At 42.1% G+C, this 14884-nt stretch overlaps 1 protein-coding gene across 2 annotated transcripts; it reads left to right on the top strand.

Annotated features, from left to right (window-relative positions):
• Positions 1-3288: 3288 nt before the first annotated feature.
• On the top strand, positions 3289-14498 carry SIKE1 (suppressor of IKBKE 1). Of its 2 annotated transcripts, none has more exons than XM_083617620.1 (6): positions 3289-5951; positions 6544-6712; positions 6826-6931; positions 8187-8329; positions 9173-9286; positions 12340-14498. In XM_083617620.1, exons 2-6 carry the CDS (start codon positions 6554-6556, stop codon positions 12457-12459), a joined length of 642 nt encoding a protein of 213 aa, XP_083473746.1. In that variant the 5' UTR covers positions 3289-5951; positions 6544-6553; the 3' UTR covers positions 12460-14498. The 2 variants fall into 2 exon arrangements, with proteins under 2 accessions (XP_083473746.1, XP_083473745.1); XM_083617619.1 differs by lacking the exon at positions 3289-5951 and adding an exon at positions 6256-6349.
• The last annotated feature ends 386 nt before the right edge of the window (positions 14499-14884 follow it).

The following is a 14884-nucleotide window of genomic DNA, read 5'->3' as shown; positions in this document are numbered from 1 at the left end:
TCAGCAGGACATTTTGGGACATGCAGGGGTTGGAAATTAATCCTATTCAACTCAGTACATAACAATGACCATCCCAAAACTTTTGCAGACACAAATAGAATTGAAAGCGGGATTGTGAGTGACCACCCTGCCCCAACAGCAGCATGATCACCATGAATGCACAATGAAAAGGACGTCTGGATGGGCCTTAAGCATAGGAATGCTGGTGAGCCTTTTAAAAGAAACTGATGAACAGAAGCAATGCAAGCTCCTTTCCCCCAGCAATTCACTGACACCGATAATTTTTCACCCTCTTAATATCTCTATTGACGCTTTGAAGGCAATGTGCTTCTCCTCTCCAGCACTGGGGCCCTAGGGTATCAACATTTTAATTGATCACTGTAGGTATGTGTTTAACAGTAGCTTGATATGGAGACATTAGCAGCTGATAATGTTTATTTCCATGTCAAGGCCAATTTCTGTGCATCAAACTGCTGTTAGAAAAGCAGGCAAGGCTGATTCCCGCCCCCCCCCCACTCTGCAAACTTTGGAGCAACCACAAATAAAAACCCTATGGGGTGTGTGTTAAGCTACAACAAATCCTCTGCATCTGGGCAATTCCTTTGTCAGAAAGGCTACTCCTTTATGTGGGGGCTGAATATCATGCACTGCATATTTGCCAAGTGTGAATTTAGCAGTACTGTATCAGGATTGGAGGTAGAGGGCTTGGGTTGTGTGAAAGTTACTTTTGCCACCTTGTTGCTTTTCTTACAGATGTTACCATGCCAAGACAACAAAGACTTTTGTGCTTGATGAATACAACAAAACCTACATCCCTGATCTTAAGTGAACACATTTATTTGCAAATCTGGAGATAAAGGTTTCTTGTCTTCTCAGGTGAGCCTTATACAAGCAGGAGATCCAAATATGTGTACTATGTTTGGTGCAGACACCCAGCTTACAGTCTTGTGAAATGCAAAAGGAAATATTAGGTTCCAATTATGGAGATGTACTTCAATGTAACTGAGTCTGGGGCCCATCAGACATCATGCAAGAAAGTCAAAAGAAGCACAGAAAATCTACACACTGAACCCAAGCCGGTCGCTACCTCTTAGCCTAACCTACCTCTCGGGGTTGAACCATGTACACCACCTTGAGCTCCTTGTCAAAAAGGTGTAATATAAACACAGTAAAGAAATGCAAGGGGAAAGTCTGTAATGCACTGGAAGAGGGCAAGGATGCGTCTTGATTTGAACCAGGGCCTTCAGCAGCTAGTCTTTGTTGCCTTCTGTCACCAGAAGGTTCCTTGACAAACCAGGAAGATATAGCATTATGAGTTAAAGCTTCAGTACTGGATTGAATACTGTCATCTGGACCCCAACCCCATACCCTAAATCCCTGCCATTCAACACCTTGCCATTGGGAAATGCTGCTGAAAAGACTTACTCTGCTTTGTCTTTTTGCTATAGAATTTAAACATTGGCCCATCTACCTCTAGCTCTCTGGACCCTGACCTGCCTGTGCAGCAACTGAGTATCCATATAATTTTAGCAGAAACTGCAGAAACCAGAAGATTAAACTTTTCATAGCAGGGCACCAGCAGCAGACAACATGGTGGGGTGAACCTCCCAGTAGGTGAATCACTGCTGCTTGCCAGGGTGAGATGGTGGTGACATTGGTGCATTGCAAAAGCCCCAGTGAGGTCAGTCCTGTGGTCCTGACAGTGCTTTTGCACCACACTGCCCTGCCTGCTGCCTCACCCTTCGCAGTAAGCATCAGAGACTTGCTGCTCTATTATATCATGAATATTTTTAAAATACCAAAGCAGCAATGTTATGCAGTGGGAGAAACGAAGGTATGTATTGTGTGAGAGTTACTGCGCACTCTCTCTCTCTCTCTCTCTCTCTCTCTCTCTCTCTGTGTGTGTGTGTGTGTGTTACACATCAGGAATTCATAACCTATAATGGATTTTAAAAGCAAGGTGTGAAAAACCATACTTTTAGCTTTAGTGGCTGGGATTTAACTGGTACCCTTATACTCACAGAAGGGATCCAGTGGAGGCATCTGCTTACAGAGGAGTGGGGGATTTTTGCCTTTTTATCCTTCCATGTGTAACTCTCTGTGACACCACTGGTTCTGGAAGGCCCCTTAACTCTCAGGAGCTGATTGTCAGGGGGCTGTTAGTACAGGGGTAGGGAACCTATGGCCCTTGAAACATTGGACTCCCAACTCCCATTAGCCCCAACCAGTATGAGAAGTGGTCAGGGATGATGGGAGTTGGAGCCCAAGAACATCTGCATGGCCTGGAAGGCCACAGGTTCCTCTTATGTTAGCAGATGCCTTTTCTGCATCGTAAGCCATTTCATGAATGCAAGGGCAGCGCTTAGACTCAGTCCCCTTAAATCAGAGAAAAACATCACAATACTCAATATAATGAAGGTGTGTTGTACACTTTCTTGGAAAAACAGCCTGAAGATCCTAATTGCAGAAAGTTGGAGCAAGCATTGAATAAAGGTTTTTCAGTAATACTGTTTTTAAAGGCCAATAGGTCCGAGCCATTACAAAAATGTCCCATTGAACAAAGTTAAATGAAGAATCAAGGACACCAGCTATCACTAAGAGTACCTTCTCTTAGCAAATAAGTAACAAAGACTCCAGTTTCCGTAACAGAATGTCTGGTTTTCGGTTTGTTTTTTTTAGAAAACATGAATAGAGGCTGTTTACTGTGAAAAGGAGCAAACAAGAATATTAGATAAGATGACATATTGACAAATCTCAGCCTGGAATTCATTAAACACTTTTAAAGGCAGTATTTAAATAGATAACCAGGGCCTGTCAGGTCAAGGATAGGAATCCATGTGCCATGCAAATATACGAGTCCAACTATTTACAGTATAGCAAGAAAATGAGGCACAGTCCTTTGAGAACTAGGGCAGGAATGAATAGGCTCAGGGTTCTTTCAGCAAGCTTGTGTGCGTTGCAATGGTCAACATAACTATGACTAAAGAAAGCAGACCATATATCTATCTAGTTCAATACAGTTGACACTGACTGGCAGCAGCTCTCCAGGGTTTCATGCAGGGGTCCCTCTATATACCTGGGATTGAACCTGGAACTTTTTGTGTGTAAAGCAAGCATTCTGCCACTGAGCTAAGCTCTTTCCTAGTTGCAATTCCAGGTTGCACAACTGTTCAGCCAGTTCCTGATTTTCGCATCACAACTAACCTTCCTTGAGTTACCTCCCCTTCTTAACACAAAACTGCTCCAGAACAAGTTTTGAAGATAAGAAGCAAACAACCCACAGCCAATAGGATATGTTTTTATTCTAATCCTCAAGGTAACAAACTCTGCAGTGAATTCCTTTAGTGGGCCTGGGGTGGGAAGCTCCTGAAATTGTTTTCTGAGAAACATCTGATTGTTTAGAAAATACATTTTTTTGACCCTGGAAAGTCATTCAGAAAACACAAAATATTTGTACACAGTCTCTTAACAGTGGACAGATTTCTGGGCCCTCTTCTTGCCATATCAGTCCTTAGATGCAACTGCAAATGACAACACTGCACAGTGGGATTTGTTTATAAAAGCCTTTGTTTACAGAAATCCTTAATTTGCCAAATTCTAGTTTCTTGGCATGGTAGTGGTTTAAACGCAACATTCCTTATATCATTTTGCTCTCTACTTCCATGAGTAGGCCACACTAATATAAATACGGGGGGGGGGGGACACACACAAACATCCATGTTAGACAGAAGGAACATAAGCAATACTGCCAACGTTTGCTAGAGCATTCTCATCACCCCTGCTCCAGATGTTACAGAAATTAGCATGAGGCTTCAGTTGAATTCTGTATATACTTGTCAGGCCACTGAATTCAATAGGACATTCTGAGTAGACATGGCTAGGATTGCATTGTTCAACAGTTTTTAATTTAATTATTTGCACCATATCAATCCTGTATTTCCTTTCCCTACAATAGATCCCTTTATGAACCTTAGGTAGGAAATGCAAAACTCTTTTCAAGTGACAGCAAGGTGAGGGCATACAACTTCAATTACTGTAGTGAGCAAGCACTCATAACAAAGAGAAATAACAATTAAAAGTTCCACCCAGCCTTCTCTTCCTGTTCTGATTACAATCTTCCATGTGCAGGACAAAAGTAGTGGAAGTAGAATTCAGTTGTAAACATGTAAATAACACATCCTCTTGGCAACATGACCACTGCCTATAAAAGCTAATTTGCTCTGTCCTTGTTTTTTGGGACTGAATTCTGGGTTGTTGTTGTTTTAAAGAAAACATTAGGGCTAGGAAGATAGACCAACAGAAGAAGTTAAAAGCAAGGATTCCATGTGTCAATCCAATTGATTTTTTTTAATTTAATTTTTTTTGGTAAATACAGGTTTGCTAGAATAAGACTTTGGGAAATCCGGTACTACTGTCTCCTCAAATCAAGTAATAATTATTTAAAGATTTTGTTACAATGCACTTTAAAAAAGGATCTTGGAACAACTTACAGTTAATAACTAATATAGTCACTGCTCTCAGGTTTGCCAAGTTAAAAGACAAGATCAAAATGCAAAAAAACAACCAACATATTAGGGTAACACCTTCAGGCAACCAAAATAATGTGCAAGCTTTCAAGTTCTTTTATCAGGCTAGGTTAAGATGGGGAATCTTTTCAGCCAGACAGGTGTAGTCTCCCGGACATTCTCCAGAGAGCCATGCACCAGTGGTAAGCAGCCCTAGCAGCAGAAGTGGGCAGAACATCAAATGTAAATTTTGCCATTGTACCATAGGCTGGTTTCTACACACCCTCCCTCTTGTCCATCCAGACAAGCAAGAGAAATTCCAATCAAGCAAAAAATACTTGGGAGTTTGAAGCAGGACCTGGATGGTAAACAGAGTAATGGGGGAGGGAGTTGGGTGACACAGACACCATGGAATCAGCATTGGGGCACGCAAGGATAAGGAAATGAGGAGGGTGGAGGAAAACAGAAAGCTTGGGCGCTTGCTACAATTCTTATAAGGACTTGCTGGAATGAAAACAGGGCAGTCAATGCAATGACTGTCACTAGATGGCAGTTAAAGGGAGGGCCAAAAAAAAGGTAGCCTCTCAGCAGAGTTGATGGGGATGGTCCTTCTTTTCTCCACTTCTGCTCCGCAGTTTGAAGGACTCCAGCCGGCAGAATTTAAAGCAACATTTCACGCTGCAGATTTGTAAACGGACAGCTAGAAGGCAGGCAGGCAGATGGGATAGGTGCGCACATGGCTGGGTAATGGCTTGCTAAAACAAATGGAATTGGAAAGCGCTGCATATTGAATTGATTTTAAAGAGCAGCACAAGCCTACACGTGCCTACTCAAAAGTCAATCCATTGACTCCAATGCGGTCTCCCCTACCCCCTCGATGAGCAGAGGATTCTCGCTTACAGTGCAATCCCTATACATGTCTACTCATAAGCAAGTCCTACATGGCAAGTAGGTACAGGGCTGCGGCCGTGAATAACGAGATCAAACCCACGGACGTGGTCGCGCGCGACCGATGCCTGCGCCAGAACTTGACGCGGAGCTTTCAAGTTACGAGGCTGCGCCTGACAACTGATCTTGAGCCTTTGGCTCCTGCTAGCGGAACCGCCGGGCCCCTTAGGAGGCTGCAGGCCGCAGAGATGCTGCAGGCGCAGCCTTCCCCGGTCGCTGCTCCGCCAAAGGAACAGGAAGGCTCCACCTGTTGGATTTCCACAACCCAAAAGGGAGCCTCGGCGAAGCGCCTGCAACCGGAAACCGGAAGTTTCTCCGGAGAGCTATGAATTTCCCTCGACTCGGAGAGGAAGGAAACTTCATACCGGAAGCGGCGGCGGCGGCGGCCGAAGCGCGGAGCCTGTGACCTCTGCGCCCCCTAGTGTGCCTCGGAGCCGGGACCCTCTTCGCTGACGGCCGGAGGGAGGGAAGCCGGAGCGGGAGACGCGGCCGGAGGGGGTAAGTAGGAGGGCGCGGACCGGGGGTCGCCTCCTGGGAAGGGCGAGGGGCTGCCTCGGGGTCGCCCGGGACTGGGAACGGCCGCAATACTATGTTGCCTGCTTTCTCCCATTCACTCCATGTCGGACGCGGAAGGTGCTGCCTCCCTGGGAGGCCAGTGAAACCGGACCCTGCTTGTCTGCCCTTCCTAGGGCACAGACCTCCCTAGAGCACACAGAGTGGAGCTGGGGGCACCCATGTCGTGTGGCCAGTTCTGTGTCCCAGCCTCCTCTAGTGCTTTCATATGAAGACACCTCCGCCCTCCCAAAAAACACCCCACCATAATATTTATTTATTACATTTATGTGGTGTACATGGTTCTCTTCTTCTCGGCTTCATCCTCTCCACAACCCTGTGAGGTAGGTTAGGCTAAACGATGGGGACTGGCCCAAGGTCATCCAGTGAGCTTCATGGCTGAGGGGGGATTCGAACCCTGATCTCCCAGGTCCTGCTCCAACACTCTAACCATTACACCACATATTTCAAAGCCTCATATACTCTGAGCCTGCCTTTGATAGCTCTTGAATCTTAACCCGATCCATTCTCCTTTCAGTTCTCTGACAATGGCCTGTACTATAGAGAAGATCCTGACCGATGCAAGGACCCTGCTGGAAAGGCTGAAAGACCATGACAACGCAGCTGAGTCTCTCATTGACCAGTCCACCATGTTGCACAAGCGGGTTGTGTCCATGAAGGAGGCCGGCACACCTCTTTCGCACAAGGTGAGTACGGACCCAGCAGCGTCGGTGTGAAAACGTGGGTCAGGGTGAGTGGAATGTTGTATGGATATTATTAGACTGCTCTGGGTTCACATGGACCATTTTTTCTTTACAAGTATCAAGAGGACGGAGCTGAGCTGAAGGACATGTCTAAATACAAACCTCATATTCTGCTATCTCAGGAGAACACTCAGATCAGAGACTTGCAGCAGGAAAACAGAGGTGAGCATTGTGTTAGCGAGGTAACTATGAGCCCTCAAGTGACTTGTTTGGCTGCAAGGGTTAACCAGAACATAATGCAAGCCTGCACCACTTATGATTGTCTTGAACTGAAGGATGTAAAGAGAACCCATGCCTGTGTGGTCTAGTCACAGCTCTAAACAGGATTAGTCCTCGGATATGGTTCCTCATTTCACAAGCACCCTAATCCTAAACATACATACTTTACGTTCTATTGATTTCTGTGGGACTAATGTCTTAAGTGTGACTACTGATCTACCGTAATTCCTTCATACTAAGTGGTGTTTGGCACCTGACGAGTGCCACATTTTGTGCTGTAGCACAAAAATATATCTGGATACTGCCCAAATATTCTTCTCAGTACCAGTTCCTTATTCAATTGCATTCTTGGTGAAATCTGTCTTTAAAGCTTGATAATAAAATTCTATTTCTATGGCATGCACACATTTCACCTACAGTCCTTTTTTAAAAACTGGCACCCATTTCCATTCTTTAACCTGATCACTTTCCCCACTGCCTCCAAAATACAGTCTGAACCTGAATAGCATGGCAGTATTGATGTTTATGATCTATTACTGTACCTTAAACTTCATGAATTGATGAGTTTTTCTTTTAAAACTTTGGAAAACGTCAGGGTGCTGGGGCCAGTAAAAGTTTCAATATAGTCTAATTGATGGTTTCTGCCAATTGTAACTAATCTAAAAATTTAAGTTGTGCATGTTTGGGCTGAATTAACACCTAATTCAGTTCAGTACACAAAGACTGCAGTTTACAGCCTTTGTGTGCTGGCCATTAATGTATGTCAGATGGATCGGCTCTTGAGAGCATGATAGCGACAGTAGGATTTCCCAAGACTGCCATCCTGAGCAGACACATCTTGAACAAAATGGGGCTTATATCCAAGTAGATGTGCACAGTATTGGTCTGGAAACAAAGCTGAATAAGTGCTGCACATATATCCAGAGTTTGAATCAATAGGTGAAGTACTGTACAGTTAAGGAAGGCCAGATCCATAAGGAATTTCTTGAAATTTCAGAAAATTTAATTCTTAAAATAAGAGTAAGAAATCGTGTTCATAAGGCACCAGTGGGCTAAGAAAACGTAAGGATTTGAAAATTATTGTATGTATAGAAGATGGAGAGGTAGGATGCACAGGGAAGTTATACAGTCTTAATGTGACCTTACAATATGGAGTTTCTTCCTTGTATTTGCATGGAATTTGTGTTCTATTTTTCAGAACTGTGGGTTTCTTTGGAAGAACACCAGGATGCTTTGGAACTTATTATGAGCAAATATAGGAAACACATGTTACAGCTGATGATGAAAAGAAAAGATGTGGATGCTCAGCCAATTTTGAAAGTGCATCAAGCTCAGTCTGCAGTAAGGAATTATTATCTTCCTTCCTTTCTATTATCTTCTTTCTGGAATAAAAAGAATAAGTTTTCAATAGCAATAAAGATGAGTGGCTTAGTTGTTGTCCTCTGTTCCAATGATGTTTTTTTCTTGCCTTTTTTACATTTTCCTCAAGAGTTTGTTTTCTGAAACATCTTCCTTCCATTAGTGCTCACAGGTCACAAGTGCCTTCTCTTTGTAAAATAAAGTGTTGCAACTCATCCACAAGGTATCTTCCTTAGAATTCTTATAAAGAAAATTACCTGATATCACACACACACACACACACACACACACACACAAATATAATTGCAGTTCTTTGTGACTTCAGTATTGTAAAATGCCATGAGATACCCTTAATTTGTTTTTGTACTGCTTGCAAAAATACATACCAGTTATAAGATCCAAGAGATTCTCACCACCACCACTACCTTAAAGCAGCCAGTATGTTGTAATTAATTCTGTCAGATTGCAACCTGAAGATCTGACCTTCCCTCTTAAACCTTCTGGGATAGCAGGAGAACATGCAGTTCCAGTACCTCCTGCCACATTCTGTAACAATCCCTTTCCTCTGTTTGTGACAGCAAATGAGACTTTGGTTTTACCACACAGCCAGTTAAGGGAACCAACATGGGAATATGACAGAAGGCACAGTAGAGCAAAGTTCAGGAAGAAGCTCAGATGTACAATATGGCAGCACTAGGTCCAGTGAGGGAAGGATGTAGATATGACTCTTTGGTTCCGTGTTCTTTGACTTTTCTTTGGAAATATCTGATTTAACTTGTTTTTCTTTTTATTAGTTTATAATTTTGCTTTCAAATCTGCTTACAGGAAATTGAGAGTCAAATCGACAGGATCTGTGAGATGGGAGACGTAATAAGAAAAGCTGTTCATGTGGACAATGACCAGTATTATAAAATACAAGAAAAGCTAGCACAGTTAGAGGTAAGATGCTGAACAACTGTAGTTGGGGATAGAAAACAGGGAGGCTTGTGCCTTGTCAAAGGGTTATTTCCGCCTCCAAGCCTAAACTAGAGTTGATTGCTGCTTTGTTAAAAGCCAATGCCTGCCTTGAAGTCCTCCTGCTGTAGTCCTGGTACAGCTGATGAGATAGGAAAGCTGGCAGCTGAGCATCATGAAAGTAGAATCTGCACTTGCAGAATGCTGCTCCGTATCAAAGCCCTTAAAACTGCAAGTTAAGAGGCCGCAACTCTTTGAGTCAGGCTTGAATTACTGAAAATTCTGTTGCTTCACTCTGATATGGGACACATGAATTTACTGGAGGGGAAAAGGGTAACGCTGCATAGTATGAAAATACGGTTTCAAGTTGGCAATTAAGCAGGTTAATTGGGGGATACAGCATTCAGTAGAACCTTACGACTAGGTACAGCAAGGAGCACCATGCAACCGCTGAAGCTTTCTCACATGATTAAGATACAGCAGTTGAGGTGGATAATCAGAATCTTAGCTTATCCCTCCCCTCTGAAAGTCAGGTAGGTAGCCATGTTGGTCTGACGCAGTATATATATATATATATATATATATATATATATATATATATATATATGTCCAGTAGCACCTTAGAGACCAACTATGTTTCTTCTTGGTATGAGCTTTCATATCTGAAGAAGCTGAAGAAGTGTCCATGCACACGAAAGCTCATACCAAGAACAAAATTAGTTGGTCTCTAAGGTGCTACTGGACAATTTTTATTAATATTTTTATATATTTCTGCTTTGAAAGTCAGTTGCAGAGGGAGCCTGTGAAAGTAGAATGGCACTGTCTGTGAACACTGAAAAGCAAATAAAATGAAACTTATGGTTCATTTTATTTTCCTTTCAATTCCCTCCTTAAGGAACTGCCATGACTCCAAGCTCCTCAGGCAAGTGCCAATAGTGGTAATGTTTCAGCACCTCTAAAAATTATTATTATTTTATGCGCTGCTTTTTACATGAGTCCGAAGGCAGTTTACAGACATACAATAAAAACAGCTAAAATAGTTTTACAAGCTGAACAAAAACAACTAAAGATGGGTTTAAAAATAATGCAAAATAAACCTCTAAAATAGAAACCTTTTCATCCAGCTGGAAAAGCTTGTTCAAACAAAACTATCCTCAGTACAAACACCCCTCAATAGGGATGTTATTCCACAAAACAGGATTCAAACTTAGTTTATTAACCCTCATCCAGCCCATCACTGAACCCAGACTGTGGTTTGGGGCCTACACAACCACTCCCAATTCAGATGTTACAGAGAAATGGAGCTTGGTATCACCATAGTACTGATGACACCTCACTACAGTTTATTGTGGGAGGAGCGGGGTACTTTTCCATTGGCAAGGAGGAATGTTGCCAGATGGCCCTAGGGTCACCTAGTCAGGTGGAGAGCTGCCACCAGTGGTTTTTCTGCCTAGATAGTCAACAGAAAGTTCTGAAACAGGATGTTTTTGTTTGGCGGAGGAGGAGTTTGGATTTGATATCCTGCTTTATCACTACCCTAAGGAGTCTCAAAGTGGCTAACATTCTCCTTTCCCTTCCTCCCCCACAACAAACACTCTGTGAGGTAAGTGAGGCTGAGAGACTTCAGAGAAGTGTGACTGGCCCAAGGTCACCCAGCAGCTGCATGTGGAGGAGCGGGGAAGCGAACTTGGTTCACCAGATTACGAGTCCACCGCTCTTAACCACTGCACCACACTGTGGTATCTGTGGCTTTCAATGTGCTGGACCAAAGCCCCATGAATCCCCCAAGGGGTCTAAATTCAACTGCCCCATTCCAGGGCTTCAGATGATCCATAGTGGGTTCACCGCTCCCCTCCACCCCACAGCACCCCAGGTCATTTGGATTTCTCTGCATTTATGTGTAGGAAACTTGAGCAAAGCCTCCGTTTTTTAAAAAGACCAAACCAGGATCAATTACTGCAGCCACTCCAAATGGTTGCTAGATATATTTTTTTCTAGCTGCCTTTAATGGAAACTTAAATACGAAGGTACATCATTGTTGTGAAAAACTATCTCACCAAACCAGCAATATGAGGATAATAACACTGGATAGCTTTTGTATTGGCACCATTTTAGTGTATTTTTTAAAACTTCATTCTCCAGACAAGTTGGCCTTGGTTTGAAGAAGCATGCTGCTGCTAAATTAGTACAACAATTTAAGTCCTGGATTTCTCTATGAGCAGTTGTCCCTGTTTGTCACTCTTAATGAGAGATAATCATGACAACCAAACCAGGAAACCAATCTCCAAACAAAGGATCTGTCAGTCTGATATTATAATCTGGCCACATGTGTCCTTTTGCTGTAGGAAAACAGCTTCCACAGGAGATGGGGATTAGAGTCCTGCTCTTTAGGAAAACATTCAGGATTGGACAGAATGTGTGTGTGCCCCTCTCCTGGTAAACTGGACCAATCAATATCTTAAGTGGCAAGCTTATAAAAAGCCACTGAGGGAGTCTTACGTTGACAGTTTCGCTTTGGTATAAACACTAAATCATTGAACAATTTGAACAGAACCAGGAATAATAAGGTGGCTACTTGGCAGCAATGGGGTGATCTTGGCTCTCTTGAAAAATTCTTGCAGAGCATTTAAAGGACATTCAAGGTTGGTGGTCAATAAATAACTAGGCCAGGAAGCTGTGTGTGTGCTTGCTAGGTTCTTGTTGTCATGGCAACAGAGAAGAAATACATATAAGCCCCAGGCTGTGTCCAGAATAGGAGTTTGAGCAGTTCTTAAAATGGATGTTAGATCACCAAGCTGGCAATTACCAACTTGGCCAACACAGGTTTAGTACAACACAACTTGTGAAAGTGCTGATAGAAATGGATCTGTAAATCATTAATGTTTTCTCTTGCTATTTTTGTCTAATAAATGAGACCAATATTTATTTGTTTATTTACATTTGCCAAGGGTCTGGATTTAGTACTATCTTATATTAGTACTTATATAACTGTCACTGCTTTGCTCATAGGTTTGAAACTGTTTTTATTGGTTTTATAGCTTGAAAATAAAGAGTTGAGAAAACTCTTAACAATCAGCAGAGAATCTATCGAGGTGAGGCAAGAAGAAATGCCTGATGGTGCTTCTCAATCCACAAAGCAACTGCCTTTGAATAGTTGATCTCTGAAGCTGGTAAACTGCACTGCAGGAAGGAGTGTGCTTATTTTACAAGCTGTTCTTTTAATTCCCTCATGTCTCCGTTTGGGTATCATTCCAGCCTTTTGCTATATTATAGACTGTGCTTTGTGCATAGCTGCTGAAATGACTCCCTCTGCAGGCTAAGCTTTGCCCTGCTTAATCATGCAGAGGAGTACTCGTGCAGCTGTAGTCCTAAGCAAATGCTTTCTCAGGGTTATCCTTGCTTTCAGAAATCTCAGTTGGATAGGACAATTTGATCACTTTTGGCTTTTCCAGTGTAAGTACATTTCTTTAAAAGTCAGACTTTTATAGGAAATGCAGCAAAATAGTCCAAACAGACTTATTTTCTTAGAAGTTTATTTACTTTCAAGCAAATAATGCCTAAGATAAATTGTCATGCAGAATTTAGGCACTCCCGTTCTTAATTTGATTTAATTAATCGTCTAAGCAGTATTTTGGTTCCATTTAACTACTGTGTACCAAAATTACTTCTCTTGAATACATCAACCAATATAGAAAGTAATGCACAATTATCTGTAAAAGTATTCTCTGAAACCCTACATGTGTGAGTGCAGTGGTTGCACACAGAGAGATCTCATAATGTATAGCAGAATCTTGCATTTAGCACCCTGTCTAACATGCCATACCATTATGGAGGTCCTTGAATGTCTCATGCATTTCCATCCATTCCTCTTTTCCCTCTCCCTCCCCAACTCAAGGAATCTGAGGTCATGTTCCTTCACTGAGCAGAGCTGGCATGTACAGACCTCAAATTCCTTGTAATTGCTTGTTGAGGGTCAGGGGGCAAGATATCTGTTAAATCCCTTGGAGACTCCTCTGTGTGCAGGCATTGCTCTTGCATGGGGAAGAAATCATGCCCCATCTATTCATGTTTACATAGTACTGAAATGATCTAGAATGATGACTCTTCCAAAAGCAGCATCCTTTGGAACTTCATGCTAAGTATTTCAAAATTTACTCTTTGCGAGGTATTGATAGTAAAATGCTGCTGTTTCTAGATTTCCCCCCTTTTCTTCTACTTGAGACTTCAGATGGGTGCTGCATGGAATCTTGTTTGTGTACTTTATTGAAGATCTTGTCTTCATGCTGAGTAGTTAAGGAAAGCATTCACCAAACGGACTTGAAGACAAATAAATTATAAAGTGATTGTATAGGAACCTAGCCAAGTCCTGTCTTCATTTATAGTGTTCTGCAGTTTATTGTGTGTTCTTCTTAGCTGCTCGCTTGCAGACTCTCACATCCTCATACCTGATAGATTCTATGACTGTCTCAACATTGTGCTTGTGATTGTGGAGCTAGAACTGGAGACATGTCTAGCCTGTGTGGTCACATGTGTATAAATGTATTTGTCCCATAGCATGCTTCCAGCATATTGTACAGCATATTGCCTATTGCTAAGGTGTTGTAAACCATAATGAATGGGAAAGAAGATATTTCAGTGTTTCTGCTTTCTACAGGTAAGTTTCAGAGTAGGATCAATTGCTCAGTGTTGACTTGAGCTTGCGGCACATGTCCTTTCTCCATGTTTATCATCTTTCCCCATCAGTGTGGTGGAGATGAGAGCCGGGTTTATTCTTCAAATTCATCTTTTGGTGTTTTTAAATCCTTACCAGTCAGTTTTACTTTGAAGACTGAGCTGATAAAAGAGCTGCTGCTTTTGTGCATTATGCAAACATAACCTAATCAGCGGGACAGATTCACCTGTATATCATCACTTTGCAGTGTTATGCCTTAAATATATGCCATCAGTGCCACCTTCAGAATCAAACAGGCTCTTGTTATGAGCGGCAACATGTGCTCAGTCCGTGCATAGATTCTGGATTATTTTGTAAATACCCTTGAGGGATGTTACAATGTACGTAAGTGAGTTACAGAGCTGTTGTGCTATTGTTTGCCATCTTATCTGCCTGCTCTGATCAGTGAATTCAATCTTGTCTTTACCTCTCAGGTATTAAATATGTATATTTGTTCATTTTCCTGAAATAAATGTTTTGAGGCAATTTTATATGTTGTGGCACTTTTTGTACCGTGGATAATTTATGGACTTACTTTACCATTGGCCAGTACCATTGTTTGCTGATTAACCACTTGGACCATTGCAAGTTACGTTCTGTATTTATCTGCAAATTAGGCTGAGTAAAGGGAACTGAAATTGGCATATGCTGGCTATAAATAGGTGTCTAGTGCAACCATGTTTATCAAACCAATTAAACCTTTAAGAATTTCATAAATGCCTATGTTTAACTTTGTAAAACCAAGATTTATTTCAGTCATTGACTGAAACAAAATGTACACATTCTCCTTCATACATGAGAATGACAAAAGCGAGCCTGTTTTCAAACCTAATTAGTAATTAGCTTTTCTCTAAAATATAGTCTAGGACACA

This window comes from Podarcis filfolensis, assembly GCF_964270895.1.
Source record: "Podarcis filfolensis genome assembly, chromosome: 6".
In the NCBI taxonomy this organism is placed as follows: domain Eukaryota; kingdom Metazoa; phylum Chordata; class Lepidosauria; order Squamata; family Lacertidae; genus Podarcis; species Podarcis filfolensis.
The sequence above is the reverse complement of the archived record's forward strand: the minus strand, read 5'-3'. Positions and strand labels throughout refer to the sequence as shown.

Coding starts and splice junctions, on each gene's coding strand:
- SIKE1 (XM_083617619.1), top strand. CDS start 6,294: ATGTGGTGTACATGGTTCTCTTCTTCTCGGCTTCATCCTCTCCACAAC. Junction 6,713..6,825: donor GCACACCTCTTTCGCACAAG/GTGAGTACGGAC, acceptor TTTCTTTACAAG/TATCAAGAGGACGGAGCTGA. Junction 6,932..8,186: donor CTTGCAGCAGGAAAACAGAG/GTGAGCATTGTG, acceptor TCTATTTTTCAG/AACTGTGGGTTTCTTTGGAA.